Source organism: Ursus maritimus, unplaced genomic scaffold (assembly GCF_017311325.1).
Source record: "Ursus maritimus isolate PB19 unplaced genomic scaffold, ASM1731132v1 scaffold_1, whole genome shotgun sequence".
NCBI classification, from domain to species: Eukaryota; Metazoa; Chordata; class Mammalia; order Carnivora; family Ursidae; genus Ursus; species Ursus maritimus.
The window spans coordinates 38,025,996-38,043,126 of record NW_024423343.1 but is presented as its reverse complement, the minus strand read 5'-3'; the positions used below and the strand labels follow the sequence as shown (position 1 = coordinate 38,043,126).

The following is a 17,131-nucleotide window of genomic DNA, read 5'->3' as shown; positions in this document are numbered from 1 at the left end:
AGCAAAGGAGAATGAAAACTTGAACCAAGAGTAAGCAGTTGAAGTCTGCATAAAGCAAAATATAAAATGCTTCTCATAAAGGACAGGGGGCTGTGAGTCACCAAGACTAACCCACAACTATTCTATTAATAATCAGCATTAATACCACAGGAATTCCAGTACCATATTTGAAGTACAATTGTTTTGAAGAAACATGTGTTGCAACAAATGAGAATAAATTTTCCGGAATAAAGCAAAACTAAGACTTTAGGGGCAAGACAGAAGTAAAGGATCAGGAAAAACACAGTAATCATATTTGAAATTGTGTAAGTTTCAGAAATCTAAGCAGATAAATGACATCGACAAAAGGCCCTTTTTAATAAAAGAAATACTACATTCTTACATGCTCATTACACAAGCAGTAAAAATACTCTTACATTCTGAGAAGAGCTTTATAAAAGGGCCGTGTGAAGAAGGCATCCAACAAGTACTGGTGAATGAGTGCAAGACCAAGAATCCTACCACTGAACCGGAACCTGTGAAGGAAAAGCATAAGACAGCTTACACGTCAGGGAGCAGCTTCTCAGTGGTTCTATTTGCTTTCTAGAATGCCATCTAGCTCTAATCATCTCAGTTTGTCCAAGACCGATTGCTTACTAGGTCCATGAGAGTTGGAGTATGCTGTAACCTGTGTCTTCATTAGGCCAATATTCACATCTTGAAAAATCTGTTCCACTCTGGTATTTAGAGAGATACTGCCCCATCTTCACCTCACGTTAATAATATCCACCAGAGAGCACCCCACATGGACAACATGAATTCCCCATGAGCATGCCCACGAAATTTCCCCAGAGATGACAGAATGAAACCAGTGGTGGTGGGGAGAATGTTGTCTCCTTCTAGTTTGTTTGCATGAATATTAGCAGGATTTCTCTCATATAGACCCAGGAGCAATCCCCTTTTGAGGAAAAGCCCAATCTGAGAGTGAGACAGTTCCCATCTCTATTCTCTCTCAAACACCACTGCTGATGAAAACTGTCACCATCCAAGAATTACGCATGTGAACATTTGGGGGAGTTTCCTCATGGGACATTTGGTTCTCTAAAACTTAAAGGCTCAATTCTATTCTGAATCACTTTGGAAACTTGACTGAATGTATCAGTCATGACTGGATTTGCTGAGAGGTACACTTATTTTCCCTTTCAAAAGTCCTGAAGTTTCTACCTCTATGAAAGTCTGATGCCTTCCAAAAGTGTAAATCCATGCTGAGGTTCATACAGTCCATTTGCAATTTTAGTATTAGGCAGCCATTTTAAGATTAATGTCTAGCAGCTTTGTTTTTCTTTATTTCCACCTAACTTAGCATAACTGCAATAGACACAGTTAAGAGGACTCCAAATTGTACCTAAATGGAGTTAATTTGAAGAGTTAAGTTCTAAAAATTAATGCTTTCCACCCACCAATATTAACCTTCATGGCCCAAAGAAACTTTTTCCATGAGTTCTGTGTATGTTCTTTTTTTGTTGTTACTATCAGTGAAAATAAGCAGGAACAAGCAAACAGGGGTTATAAAGATATTTAATGTGTATAAACGCAGGGATTTAAAAAATGTAAGGATGTTTGGAAAAAGTGCAGTTTGGGATTTTCAGAATAAATAATCCCCAGAGGGGAATCCTATACAAGTTTTCTTTGATGATTTTGTGTGAAAAATTAGGAAAGGGGCAATCCCTAGCTACAAACTTCAATGGCTAATAGGCTAAGTGTCACTGCTGTGACCGCATACCCACGTCCTTCTGCCGGGATTCTCTTCTACCACTTCCTCCAGGGCATCCATCCCCACTCCCTCCTACTAGAATACCACCATCGCTCTCAGCCAATGTCCCAGCTGCTCTGCCTCACCCCCAAAGCTGGCCACTTCCCCAAGGGCTGCTCTAGAAGCTGCCTGACCTCTGGGACAGGACCTTCTCCCATCCCACCTCAGAGTTCAGAGATGCCTAAGGGTGCAGTGAGGGATCCAGGGATTTTGCCAGGAATCTAACACCATCTGGAACTTTCTTTCGATAGGGAAAATCTTTTGAATTCTACTCAGTTCACTTGAAATCAGTCTTTTGGAATATAATCTATTCCTAGCTTGCAGAATGCCTGAATATTTAAATTTGACAACAAAAGTAGGAGTCAAATGAAACTGAAAATGTGATTTTTCTCCAAGGAAAAAAATGTTAAAAGAAATGTGGGTTCCTATAAAAAACTAATATCACAGAAAGTCAACTGAAAAAAAGTGTTGGGGAAAAAAATACTTACCATTCATGGTGATTGTCTACGAAAGCAGACATGGGACTTATTTGTACTGTGTATGTGTCATTGGCCGAATATTCAAATAAGCCGTAATATGGGTTAAAGAGTTCTCTGGATACGAGGAAGAAAAACTCTCTGGAAGGTCCACTGTAATCCAGCCTTTAAAAAAAATCCACAGGAAGAATAAACAGTTATTATTTTTTTTTCTATATATTGGGCACATTTTCTACAGAGTTCATTTTTTTTTAAAGATTTATTTATTTGAGAGAGAGAGAGAATGTGAGCAGGGGGAGGGGCAGAAGGAGAGGGAGAGAGAAAATCTCAAGCCGACTTCCCACTGAGACAGAGCCCGCAGTAGGGCTTGATCTCACAATCCTGAGATCATGGTCTGAGCTTAGATCAAAGAGTCAGACTCTTAACCACTCAGGGGCCCCCCAGAGCTCAACTTTCTATAGAACAGTCATTATAAGTCTAATTGCCCACATATCTGGACTATCCAGAATAAACTGAGTGATCATGAGTCCTGATCTCATCCATGTCTTGACCCAGAAGAGTGAAATGGACATTTACATGAAGCATACCCAAAACTAAAGCTACACATCAGATAATGGACAAAACAGGCAATATGCCAATAATTTGCTTGTATGTATATACATACAAAAAGGTAAATATTTTCAATGTCTGGAACGAAGTAATGGAGAAAGGAGTACATGGGAAATACTTTATTTAAACAGGGTAAAACCAGAGAGTATCAGCTACCTACATCCATGGGACAGGGAGTTCTTAGGGATTTCTGAAACATTCTGAAACAGGGGAAGAAAGAGTCATTTGTGAATTGGTGAAAGGACAGTACAGATGCAAGACCCCCTAGGGAGATCAGAGGCAAAAAAAAAATTGAATGATAGGATTCAAGCGAAAACTTTAAATTATAAAACACCAAGGAAAATTATAGACAAGTAAAATGAAGGCGTCTAAAGCTTCCTAAAGGAAGGTATTTGGAGAAGAGGCTGAAGCCCCAGCACCTGAACTACAGTGTAAACTCCACTGAACTCACACAGGCATCAGGGTCAAAGTGAAGTATGAGAAACGACTGTGTTAGCTTTGAGGAATGACAAGTGGCCAACCACGCTGAGAGGACAAATGCAGCAAAGAAGTCTTGGCAACAAAGCGATTTGATATGCTAAATTTAAAACGAAAAATATAAAGTACATCTATACCATGACGACAAGTTGACACAAGGGTTCAAAGACGGGAGGTAATGCTGGAGGGGAACAAAAGCAATGGGAAGCTGGGTAGTGGGGTTTTAGAAGACTTCTTTTGTTCACTGTATTTTTTTTTTCTCTTATGGAATTTTCTCTGTGGGCATTACTGCATATTTTTTAATGAAAAAGAAAGAAAAATCATCTGAGTCTTGTCCAGCGAGGGGACTGTGTGATAGAGAAAAATTACCTTATTAGAGGTGGAAGAAAAATAAAATGGCTTTTATAGGTCTTAGTTGAGAGTTTAATAGAATTTCCTCAGAGCACACTTCCGCTCTTCACATTCTACTTTCTCAACTGTTGCCATATCTGAATATGTAGGTACTGTTGTATACTTAATACTTTTCATTAAATCAACTTTAAATTTACTTGCTTTTCCAACGTAGCCTGTTCTTACATACTATTTATGAAATTATGTGCTAGCTTTATTTTTTTTCTAATACACATCAAAAGAAACATGTAAATATTTTAAAATGTCTGCGTAATAGTTAAAATCGTCTCACATATCTCCAGTCCTCACTGCACTGTGGGAAATATGAGTGTAGACAGGAAACCTATGTGTGCAGAAAAATGCAAACACAGCACACTCTCAGGACCAAAGAGGCCTTAAGGTGACATGATGGAAATACTGTCTTGGGGCAGCTGAATATCACTGTGGCTACCAGGTGACCACCAGCCTTGGTGAGATGATGCTAAGACTACCCCAGGGACTCCCGAAGCAGCACGGGGGGCTGCTTCCCAGGCACAAGGATGCAGGCTACCCTCTGCATGCTGAGAACAAGGCAGTCGCCTGTGGCTTCCTCCCACAGTCCCACTTCCGGCCACTGACGCCACCAAGAACAAGTAGAATATTTCTTCCACTTGAACGTTCTTCACATACTTAGAGGTGTTCTTTCCACAAATATTTGAGTGCCTATTATATTTTGAGTACTAATCTAGATGTAAAGATATACAATTTTTCGAAAAGTAATTTTCTATACGAACTCAAAGTTAAGCAGTGTCGGTATCCCTGGTCTCTGCACCCTCCCCCATGCCTAAACATTGCCACGTCTTTCGAGTCTTTCAATCTCCTCTCAAGGAAGGGCTGGGAATTCCCTTGCCACCTTGGCCCTCTGCTCTGGACACTCTCCAGGGTGTCAAAGTCTGATCTAAAGGGTGGTGTCTATACTGATCACAACAGTTCAGGTGCGGTTTTGCCAGCACAGAGCTTAGAAAGAGCCTTTGTCTTCTCTTCCTGGGCACTCTTCTCAACTAATGCAGCTTAAAGCTACCTTGCCTTGTGGGGCAGCCACTTTGTTGACTCATAATGAGCTAGTCATCAGCTCAAACCTTTCTCTGTGCTGCTTCACCCCAAGACTCTCCCAGCCTGTCTGCATGTCTGTATCTTTTTAGAACCTAAGTACTAGACTTTATAATTCTTCCTACTAAGTTTCACTTTGTGAAACGTTGTCCACGTTCCAGTCTACTTAGATCCCTGTGGATACAAAACATCTCTCCAAATTTCCTATTTATGGTGAATTTCATCAGGAGACTCCTGTGTCTTTCTAGAAATAGAGAATGCCAGTTAAAGGCATCTTATAAGTCATTTTGTCCATCCCCTTATTTTACTGAAGAGAAGACTGAGACTGAAGGAAGTCACTGACGTGGATTAAAGGAAAGCTGCAGGGGAGACTCTAGACCTTGACACAGGTTTCCTGACCCTACGTTTAATGCTCATTACTCCTTCCAGCCTACTGGTCAGTACATTTTAAATGTTACCAAGACTGTTAAAAATGTTGCTTATAAAGCAGGGGTCAGCAAACTATGGCCTGTGGGGCAAATGTGGCCCAGACCCTGGCTTTGTAAATAAAGTTTTATTGAAATGAAGCCATGCCCATTTGTTGACATGTTGTCTGTGGCTACTTTCCTGCTCTAGTGGCAGAACTGAGGAAGTACAACAGGAAATGTATGGCCTGCAAAGCCTAAAATATTTCCTATCTGGCCTTTCACAGAAAAAGTTTTCCAAAGTAAGATAGAAGGAAGCAGGAAGAAAATGCTACTTTATTAAGATACCTGGCTTACTATAAATCCTCCTCTTTCGTGAAGATCCCTTCAAGGCAATACAATGACTACAATATCCTGGGGCATATGCAAACTTAAGAATGGTCACAACTACTAAGTATGAGACTGTGAGTGAGCTCTGGTCTGCAGTGGTCCCTGGCCTGCAGGGGCTTTCAGACACAATTAAAGCACACGACAGATAAGGGTCACAGACAGCTGAAACATGAGCCAGTTTTATGAGTCAGTTTTCTTACAAAGAGACAACTGGTATACATAAATGGGTTTTTAGCTGCTTAAAATTAAACTGTGGCATTCAGTTAGAAATAGCAGGTTTTCTCTGAGCTTCAATTCTCAGTGTTTTCATAATACTGCACTTATCAGAGTGTGTTATAATAATCTGTGTAGGCATCTGCCTCCGCTATTGGCACATCTAGGCTGTAACCATACTGAGGACAGGGACTGTGTCTTTCTCATTTTTGTATCCCAAGTATTTTAGCCCAATACACCATAGGGGCTAAACATCTGTTGTTGAATCCATGAGTGGAATCCTCTGATGCTCTCTAAAGAAAATCAACATAACTTACATTGTTCTTTGACATCTAGCAGAGAGAATAATTTTGCACAAGTCGGCCTTCAGGTGCTATATTGATTCAATGACATTAATAGGTCAGGTCAATCCCTAAAAGACAACTCAATTTGCACACAATGTCAGGATTCACTCAGGTGCGTTATACTTAGAAAGCCTGGTCTTGTCCTTTCCGGGTTTCCTATCTTCCAATATGGTGAAGTTTTTAAAACAACAAAGATGGATCTCACCGACTTGTTCTTTGATTTTAATAAGAGCTGATTCTGACTAAAGGTAAGATGAATGTTCCCTGAAGTGTTAAACTGAAAAGTAAAACTCATTTCTTTCCCCAAGAGAGAACAAAGCTAATAATAGTTCCTCGAGGAGGAAAATGGATCTTCTGTAACTGGTCAGGTTTTTATCTGCTGGTTGTTGGTTTTTTTTTTTTTTTTTAACTCTAGAAGCACTGACATAGCCAGTGTAAAGCCAAGATCATTTTTAAAGTGTGATTTGATTATAATCCAAAGCTTGGAGTGCATATCTGAGAGGTTGCAGATTACAAATTACATATGTCCACCTGCTTCAGGAAGACATGTCCTGGCAGGGTACCTCGTGCATGTGCTTCCTATAATAATGTCTTATGACCCTATTCCATATAAATAGTTAATCTGACTCAGATCACGGGGATCGTTTGTTACATTCCTGTTTTGCCAGTTCGGTTGGTTCCACAGCGAAAGGCTTGGCACGGAAGTACAGAAACTCTGGACAACGGGTGTGTAGACACACGACAGCTGCATCTGAGGGCATTTTGGAATAAGCACAGATGTCTTTCGGGTGGCAGTGTCATTCTGAGCCCATGAAGTGCTGATAAAGCGTTTTAAGCACCATCACGTTGCTGGGCCACGAGCACCCCAGTTGTCAGCAGTACCCAGTACTTGTTAAAATAATTTTATTGTTGTATTCTCCTGTTCTTTATTTTCAACTAAAAATTACTGAACACAAAGTATTCCAATAGAAGTAGACTATTGAAGGAAAGGAGATGAAGGCACTGGGAAGTCATATCATCGTTTCCTACAAGTTTCTGGAAGACAGAAAAAAACTTTGCTTCCTTAATAGTTGGTCAGGCACACAGGGCCTACCTACTCATCCTCTGACTCAGCCTCGGATATTTCCAGCAGCAAGGCATTAGTTCTCGAGGCACTTAAGAAGGCCTGCTAGGGGAATAAAGAATTTTGCAAGCAATTAATATGACAAACAAAGGTTTACCTGGTGATGTCAAGCCAAAGTCTAGATACAGAAGCACCTTTGAGCAAGGTTTGGGTTATTGAGTTTATCCTGCAAATGCCTCTTTTTGAAAGAAAACAAGCAGCACCATAAAGTTTAACATGAAGCTTTACAGACTTCCGAGGAATAAATGGTCAAGCTCAGGACCCCAAACAACTTCTAGCAAGGATTAGACCAGTCGTATGTAAGAACTGCTGGTTATTTTATAAGCAGAGATGCAGGCAAACCGTTTCAGATCTCATCCTCCTACTTACTTTCAGTTGCCTGTCTCAGGAGAATATCACAGAAGGAGCTCGTCTGTTCTTAAACCCCTGAATGAAAACTGCTTGCACACAACCCCTCCCTAGTCGAAGTGTGGTTTTGCAAGACAGATGATTGATGCCAATAGATGGCACTTTACATATAATGCACTCATTCTTTCTTAAAGAAAGGTGCCTTTTACAGATCTGGCCGTGGAGGAAAAAAAAGAGGCGAGGCAATCACAGTGTAAACATCCTTTCTTTATCCAGGCCATTGTTTCCTCACTGTTTGGGGTACTAAGAAGTTAATGGCCCAGGACACCTTATCAGAACACGACAGTCTACCTAGCTAACTTTTGATATCACATAAGCTTTAGTTGCTAGGGCTTTTAATTCAGAAGAAAATAATATGCTGGAGAATATGCAGTGCTCTACTGGCCTCCTTCCTAAAGAAGCAATTTCCAGGCAGACAGAAGCCCCAGAGAGAGAGAGGCAACCACAGCATGCAATTTCCCACCACATTTTGTCAAGATGACTCAGTTTCCAGCCATTCTGCCACTGCTGACCTGCCATCCTCCCCACTTTGCAAGGGCAGATAACCAAATTAACTTGGGTGGAAAATGTAATGACTAAAACAAAACCTCCAGTTCTGACCAAATTAAATCACAGTAGTTTGCTTAGAAACTGTCTACTTTTTGTAAAAAGCCAAGCATAACATGAAGCACTATTTTAGCAAAGAATAGTAATTACTTGTCAACTAATACACTTCCAGTAATAGGCTCTACAACTCTATTTATATTTTAAAAAGTGAAAATATCTATCACCAATATTCTGAGATTAATTTTACCTCACATGGAATTTGTAGTCATCCTGTAAATTTCTGACTATAAATTTTTCCATAATTTCTCTTGATTCTGCTCTTTCACTTCAGAACAATCTACATGTGTGTTTTTAGACCTATGCAACGAGACAGCCTACAGCACAGCTGAAGTCTCCCTGTGCATCTGTTAATTCATACTTTCTTGGAGTGGACCAGAGGCAATTTTCTTAAAAATAAATCCCTTTCTCTTTATGCCCTAACTTCTCTATTGTAAATAAAGACCCTGATTATGACGGAAAGGAAATAAAATCATTGAGACGGTAACAATAAGAATTGCAAAATATTATTCCCTCATAGATAACATAAACTTGACATTAGCAACACAAAATACTACTCTACAGATACACCACTGCCCCTAATTTGGACTTTCCACAAAATTAACTGTTTCTATATACAAATAACTCTACTGACCTCAAGTGCAGAAGGAAGTACACACATACCCAAAATTACCTTGGGGGCACCCACTCATCAGACAATAAGGAAATAAGAAAAGTTCGGGGAAACATTTCCTAAATCTCCCCAAATCCTGACTAGATGCTTTCTTCTAGTAAATATTTCATTTTAATATAGTTTTTTTTATTTACAGAAAAGTTGCAAAGATAATATGGAGACTTCTCACATATCTCATACTCTGTTTCCTTCTTATTAACATCTTATATTAGTATAGTACATTAAAATCAGTTAACAGATATTGAGACATTACTATTAACTGAAATGCATACTTTATTCAGATTTCCTTAGTTTTTACTTAATGCCCCTTTTCTGTAACAGAATCTCGTCCAAAATACCTTATTCACATTTAATTGTCATGTTTCCTCAGGCTTCTGGCTGTGCCAGTTTCTCCGACTTTCCTTGTTTTTGATGACCTCATCCCATCATATGAAGGGCCCATACTATTAGCATGATCTATCACTGTTGATTTTAACCTTGATCACCTGGCTGAGTGTCTGTCAGGCATGTCCATTCTGGACTTACTTCTTTTTCCCCTTCCCCAACTGTACCATTGGAAGAAAGTCATTATGTGTAACCCACAATTAAGGAGTGAGGAATGATGATGAATTACTGAAATCTTCCACACAGGAGACTGATCTACTCTATCTATCTATCTATCTATCTATCTATCTATCTATCTATCATCTATCTATCTATCCAATCACATATTTATATCAGTACAGATATTTATTTTATACTTTGGGTTATAATCCAATCCCAATTTATTTATTTTGTTGCTCAGATAATTCCAGTTGGGAGATCTTTCAGTTGGCTCTTGAGTCCCTCTGACATAACCCCATTATTGTGGAAATTTTGAGCACTTCTTTACATTCTGACACTACAAGACACTTCAAGCTCCGTCTCACATATTCCCTGCTTCATCTTAGAATCAGCCTTTTCTCCAAGGAGTCCTAGTCCCTTTTATTAAAGAATGATGTTAGAAACCAAGATCTAGCCACTGAGTGTTAATATTTTTAAATACCTATTATTAGGGCTAGACATAAAGAACTTACAAAATGACACATTTTGTGAGCATTAAAATTAATGAAGAGAAAGCGACAGAAAACTTCCAGCTCCACATTTATAGTTCTATAGAAAAATGTAGGTAGATTTTCACTTTGGATATTTATTATAATCCAGAAAGAAAGTCATGATCTTTCATTTTAATGAAATTGAATCAATGTGTTTGAGAAGGTGGCAAAATCTAAAATAACTTCTTAATTTTATGTTGTTTTAAGTTTTCTATTTTTTTAGCAAGAGTGCTATTTTATTCTTTCAAAACAGCATTATGTATTCTCAGTAGCAATACTGAGATATTCTCTTAGTAGCAAAATGAAGGAAGTCTGTATCTAATAATCTCTATGTATGGTATTGACATGATAATGCTATAAGACCAGAATTTTACTTGGCCCTATTACTCCAGCTTCTACAGGCCATACACAGAGGGGCTTGATTATGGTTGTTTCTGATAGCTGAGGTCACAATTCAAAGTGCCCCCCTCTTGTTTTCCCTCTGAGGTTACAGCTGGGAGACAGGTGATGGAAACAGGAAACATTTGGACATTGGTGGCGATCAGATAGAGGTATCAAGCCACACTCAGCCTAGGAAGAGATGCCACCAGTGCAGATCATAGGGCGACTACTTCAGGATGATCAAGCATGAGAAGCATCCGCTCTACTCAAACTTAACTACCAGGTCCTCCAAAGACTCTTGCCTACATCTCTGAGATCTCAACAAACTGTAAGTCCAAAAAAAAGGTAGGCAGCTGGAGTTCTGGGGGAGGAAAAGTATTCTCATCCAAATGAGACTGGTTATGTAAGGGAATATTTGGAATTCCATGCACACCTATGATTAGGCTTAAAACATCTGCCTTCATTTTCAATTGTACACCTGCATCTTAAGCCAACTAGCATAAGCTAAAAGTCCATTAATGCCCTTCGGTAATGAAAACAAGTCTCAAGCAAGCTTCTGCCCAAATATTGTCACCCTAGTATTGTTTTCCCATATAATATTTTACTTGAAGCTAGTCATAGCTGGGAGACTATGAACAGAATATGTGACAAAAGCAGGTGTTATCAGTCAGCTGGAATAGTGAAAAGATCCACGGGTAGGAAAAAATTCTGATAGACCAGAGTTCAGCAATTTTGCCTCTATCCAGTGCTGGTCCAAGAGTCCTAGATGAAAGGCCTAGATTTGAATCCTGATTTTGCTGTTATCTAGTTCCATTAGCACATGCAAATTACTTTATACCTTGGAGTCTCCAAATTAACCATGTGTTGAATGGCTGAATTTAATAGATACTACTCCTATGAGTCTGTAATCTAATACACTTTACTCCTGGGCAGCACTGAGAAGGGTAGCTTTAAAATGACCCAAATCAACAGAGTCAAGAAGACAACCACAGTTCAGGCATCCTGTGTACTTTATAAATTCGCTCTAGTGATGGCTGGGTTACATTGTAGAAGGTGCTGAGACTAGAAACTTAGACCTGAAATGAGGAAGGAGGAAGGGGACGAGATGAGAGCTGCCACCTTCTGAAGCATTGTATAGCAACTGCCCTGTTTCTTTGGATGCAATAAACAGTGTGTAGGAGGCTTCACTCCTACATTTCTTAACCCTTATCTCTATGAGCACACTCATGGAAGAGTCACAGAAGGCCACAGACGCTTGTTTACGGCAGGTCAATATTTTGGTATGTGTGTTGCTGTCCCCCCGAAAAAGAGAAAAACTGGCAACAGAGAAACAGAACCAAGGCCCAGGAATTACGGCTGTGGAAGCCTCCTGGCAGAAGAGCAGAATTCTAATTCGTGATTCCGAAACTGAGCTTATTTATTTTACAGGTGAAGCGCGTCCTACTTAACACCCCATGCAGATAACACGATCACAGACATGAGAAATCAATTCTTGTTTTTTCCCTCGAGGCCCCACTTTTTCCCTTTAAGACAGAGATGTAACCAGAAGAAACCTAACCAACCTCTTGCTCTCAAAAATGATCTATAGTTATGAGTATTTACCAAAGAATTTCTATGTCAAATGATTTAAAAACCAGAGAAAGCCTTAAAAAAAAAAAAAAAAGAAAAGAAAAGAAAAAAAAGCCGAGAGGTTTAAGTGTCTGAGAATGGCATTTCCTGCCAGCGGGTTTCCTGTCTCAGGCAGCCACGGCGACCGTGTGGTGACACATCCCTCTGCAGCCGCAGCCCGTGTTCCACACACTTCTCTGTTCTACTCACCCTTCCTCCCCGACAAATGTGACGTACAGCTTATTTCTCTGCAAGTCTTTTCTGGAGTAGCCCATGATCTGATTAAAAGCATCTTCTAGTAAGTGATCTCTTCTGATAATTAACCTGTCCATAAAAAGACAATGTGAAAAACAGATTATTTCCTAATTCTTATCTTTCTAGAACTGGGCACTTTTGATTCCTTTTTCATTTACCATAGTTAACTAGGGGAAAGGGGAGTGACTTAATACATTGCTAGCTGCAATAATGCACATTTGTCTTGAACTCTTCACAGTAAAAGTAAAAATTATATAAGCGAATTGTTGGTAAGCAGAGCACTCAGCCTACAACATATAAAAACAACTCCTGAGTTCTTTCTGAACAGTCAAATCAATTTACCCCAGAAGGAAGATGATTAGAAAACAATACAAACACGAAACTTTTGTTTAGTAAAGGAAGGACAACCCTATGAGGTAATGTTTACAGCGTGAATGCACCTAGACAAGGAATTCAATTACTAAGTATGCAGAGAGATGACTGTGAGAACCAGGAGAGGAAAAAAACTCTCCATGTTCTCCAAAGCCAACACGTTGATGCCTGTGCTTAATTTAATTTTTAAATTAAGTGAATCTGAGATTCCCCAAGTGACAGATAAAAATGAATGATACTTGTGGCCGATTAATCTACTTGTGATGATGATAATGAAAGTCATCTTGAAGTCGATAAAATTCGCCTTTAGAGAAAACAGTCATGAAAGGGAGAAGATAGGGAGTCTGGACACGGAAGCCTGAGCTCAAGACCACCATTTTTTTTTTTTTTTTTTAAGTAGTCTCCATGCTAGGCATGGAGCTCAATGTGGGGCTTGAACTCATGACCCCGAGATCAAGACCTGAGCTGAAATCAAGAGTCCGACGCTTAACTGACTGAGACACCCAGGTGCCCCTCAAGACCTTCTTAAGTGTGAGAAAGGCAAAGGTCAGAGAGGTAATGTATTTGGGCAGGCTGATGTGTGTTGAGGGGTGAGGGAACTGGGGTCTGTGAATGTGCTAAGCCAGACCTCTCCGTGGGGCAGTGAGCTGGGGAGCTAGGGGGACGGCTCCTGGACCTCCTCTCAGATACCTGGCGTCGTGGCACTGTGGCAGCGCAGACCCTTCCTCCTCTGCCCTCACTCAGGGGGCACAGTGATCTCTAGTGGGTACACGGGGCAGGGGTGGAGGTGGGGCTGAAGGAAGTAAAGGTAAGTAGGGAATGAAAATAATTCTAGGCAAACAACATGATGTTTAAATTTCCTCATTTAAAGGTGGGTAAAGAAAGGCAGAAACAACAGTCATGACATATTTCCTTGGACAAGTGAAGCTTATTTCACAGAACAAAACAGAGCTGAGCAGTGTTCCTACACTCAGGTCAGGTCAGGAGACAGTGATATGCAGTAGGGGACACTGTGCCAGCCTTTTCTGTAATCAATACACTGTAAGTGAACAAAGAGGCACTTTTCGGGAGAAACAGATTAGCTTTTTATTTTGCCTATATGTTTACATGGAGCGTGGGGTTTGTTTAAAAACCTTAAAGCTAAATGGTGCTTAATTCCAGAACTTTGTCTTAGATGATCCTGTAATTGACGCATGCCAAAATAATTACACCGACTAAAACAAAGGCTGTGATCCCAAATCACATTCAATTTCCTACATTCCCAACTGCACCCCATCCCTCACCATCACCCAGTCCCGAGGTCTGTATCATTTCGACTTACTTTAATTTCCCTGGGCCTTGTCCGTATCCTTTAGTCTCTAACTTCCTGTAAAAGTTCCTTAGTTTGGCTTCAAAGTCTCGCTTGTAAGGGGCTGGAGCCCGGGCATTGGCACGCTGAGTACCTACGGCAAACCACAAAAAGAGAAGGGTCTGGGTTTGTGCAATGTCCTGATGTTCATCACATCACCATGACAACATACGGCCAGGGGGCTGAGGCCACAATCAACAAGTGAAAGGAGGCAATTATTTCAGGGCCTTCGCTCTTCACCTCCCCAAGTTGGAGGTTCTAACAGAGCTGAACCGAAGTCTGAAGATATTTCTGTGTGGCATCGTGGCTGAGAATAACAATCCTGTTTGCATGGTTACAATGGTGCCCGTGTGTGTCAAATATGTTTCCCTTTTCAGTCCAAACTAATATGAGTCAAACAGAGTTACTCATGTCTCATGGTAACTGTTCAGGGTGGACTATCTCTGCTGCCGAGATGATATCATGGCAATTAGACAGGAAGTTACATTGTGAAAGTATGTGGTATATAAAACAAGGATAGCAAGTTTCCAGACTTTGCCCTATGAAAAATGTAGAAACTGTCTTTTAGATATGCACTATATGAATTATTTTAGACTTATAATCAAATACATTTTATATTGCAGGGTAGGACAATCTTGATATAAATACAGAATTCAGGCATAGCTGCAGAGTCACATGCTTCCTGGCTGCACAGAGAATCAATAATATTGCTATTTGTTGCACTCTTGATATGTGCCAAGTGCGAGGATCACCCACAGATTACCTGAAGATGTTTCATATGTCATCCAATAGTAAGTTTCATTAATAAAATGTAAAAGTAACACGGTTTGTTCCTCTTTCTGTAGAAAATAGTCTAGCTTTGTACCACAAGGTGACTAACCAACAAACTGGGACAGAAAAATAGGGAATCAGATGCAGAGCCATGACAAAAACACTGGACATTTCCACGAAATATTTCGCAACACAATGAAAGGAACCGGAAAACAAAAATTGTGAAGTCTTATGCAGTACATACCATACAAGCTCATTAAATACTTCTTTAATGAGCCAACCAAGTGATTATTATTCATTGCTAACACTGTGTTAGGTTCAGCAAATATGCTCAAAATGAGTAAGGTACGACTGCTGAAGTAGATATTTCGGTTAGGAAGACAGAAATAAAACATATCAAACAATTAGATAAATAATTAAGTCCTAAATTAGGTGGTGAACAAACAAGAAAGCATAGGGGACAAAACTATATAGCCTTGGGGCTGTACCCAGCCCTAATGATCTATTTTGCTTGGCATACAATTGTTTTTAAAGATTTTAAATTAACATCCAACTTTTAAAAATTAGGAGATTTCAAGTAGAAAACAAAACAAAACAGATTTTCTCTTGAAATTACTTGGGAACTCTTGCAACAACTAGCCTGCATTTTCCTTGGGGCCACAGTGGGCAGCTGTTCCATTACAGGAAGCACGCGCCACAACCACTCAATGACACCGACTGCCTGGCCCCCCTCGGTCTTTGCACTTGGGATCAGTGCTCCAGAAAAGAATAGCAAATGAGGATAAGTAGAGATCAAGATGGAAAAGACCATCAGGAGAAGGCTTTATGGGAGCCAGGCCTTGTAAACAGAGGAGAATCTATATTCTATACCGGACAGGGCAGCAAGAGCTGGGAGAAGCATGAAGGAGACTAACCAGAGCACAGGGGAGTGTTGAGGAGTCAATGGGAAATTTAATCAGATGGTTGGAGCCAAATTACATGAGGAATTTTTTAGAAAAACCTAGCTGAGGAGTTTGGGCAGGATGCAGTGAGCAGTGGGAAGACTTTAGAGGTTCCTGAGCTAGAGAGTAACACACACATGGTGTTTTTTAAGGCAAGGGTTTTCAGTGTTGGGTGGATTCAGGGTGGGAAGGAGGGGAGGGGTCTTGAGGGAGGGGACCTGGCCAGGAGTCACTGCAGCCCTGGAGGCCTGAGGGGGCTGTGGTGACTCAGAGAAACATGTACAATGTGAGATAAGGATTGCCAACAGATAATAAGTAAGGAAGAGACACAGGAAGCTGTGATGGTAACATCAAGCTTTAGACAGTAACAGTAACTGTCATTTGTGAAGTGCCTGCTGTGTAGACGGAACCATGCACTTTTCCAGAGAGGATCTTGGGAAATCCTCACAAGTTTATGAAGCAGGCATTATTATTATCACCAGCATCGCCACTTCGTAACTAAGGAAACTGAAGTCCTATGCCAGGGAACGGTAGCTTTGGGATTTGAGCCAGGTCTATCTGACACTAAAAGCAGTGTGGGAAATGCTGGTGGACAGGGGCATGTGAAGCTTTATACAACTGTGCTGGGGACGAGAGCTGTTCAGGTGGATATCCTTCAACGGCACTTGAAAACACAGTCCTGGACTCCTGGTGAGAGAAGAGGGCCACACCTGTGCATTAAATGAGTTAGTGTGGTAGGGAGCTTTGCGAGGTGCCTCTGCAGAAGTGTCAGCTGTAACTGACATCATCAGTAGAACGGGAAATACTGAAGACACGGGGAAATGTGTTGGGGTGTTAAGAATGGATTTTAATAAAATTGGCTATCGACCAGTGATATGTTCAGAGGTCTGTTTGCATGTTTATGAATCTTTTACCCAAAGATCTAAGATCTATGTCATAAAGGAAACAAAGAAACTTGACCTTAAAAGCTCTAGGATACAGAAGAGCCTCTTAAACTGTGGTTCTCAATCCTGACTGCACATTGGAATCACTTAAGAAGCTTTAAAAAATCCCAATGTTTGGGCCACACCCAAGACATAGTACGTCTGAATCTGTGGGGCAGGACCCAGGCATAAGTGTTTTATGCAGCTCTCCAGATGAATCCAATTTGTAGCCAAGGTTGAGAACCATTATTCCCTACAGTAAGGTCAAATGTAACCAATGAAACATCTGGGGAATCTCCAGAGACCAACACAGAGGCACCTTCCTGTGTATTTGAAAGGCATCATTTGCAACGTGAAGGATCGTGATCTCACACAAGCCTGCGCTCTGGGATGGCTGAGGGGCCGGGCAGCGCAGCACAGGTCCACTCAGGGCTGGCGGAGTAAGGCTGTTGGTGCTGCAGTCTGAGA

The 17,131-nt window shown here is 40.6% G+C and overlaps 1 protein-coding gene and 1 long non-coding RNA gene across 3 annotated transcripts in view; one reads left to right on the top strand and one right to left on the bottom strand.

Annotated features, from left to right (window-relative positions):
* The window catches only part of LOC103659698 (E3 ubiquitin-protein ligase HECW2), a 119,606-nt gene that overhangs the window by 29,227 nt on the left and 73,248 nt on the right, over nt 1–17,131 (bottom strand). Inside the window, exons 12-15 of the mRNA XM_008687289.2 lie at nt 14,002–14,122; nt 12,264–12,377; nt 2,281–2,433; nt 417–515 (exon numbers count right to left, since the gene is read on the bottom strand). Of these exons, the coding sequence (XP_008685511.2) occupies nt 417–515; nt 2,281–2,433; nt 12,264–12,377; nt 14,002–14,122 (487 nt within the window). The remainder of the gene's footprint in view (nt 1–416; nt 516–2,280; nt 2,434–12,263; nt 12,378–14,001; nt 14,123–17,131) is intronic.
* Nucleotides 12,219–14,847, top strand: LOC121105437. 2 transcript variants are annotated; one of them, XR_005837971.1, is made up of 3 exons: nt 12,219–12,351; nt 13,081–13,235; nt 14,652–14,847. It is a non-coding gene; the product is annotated as an uncharacterized LOC121105437 (long non-coding RNA). The 2 variants fall into 2 exon arrangements; XR_005837972.1 differs by having other exon boundaries at nt 12,246–12,351; nt 13,078–13,235.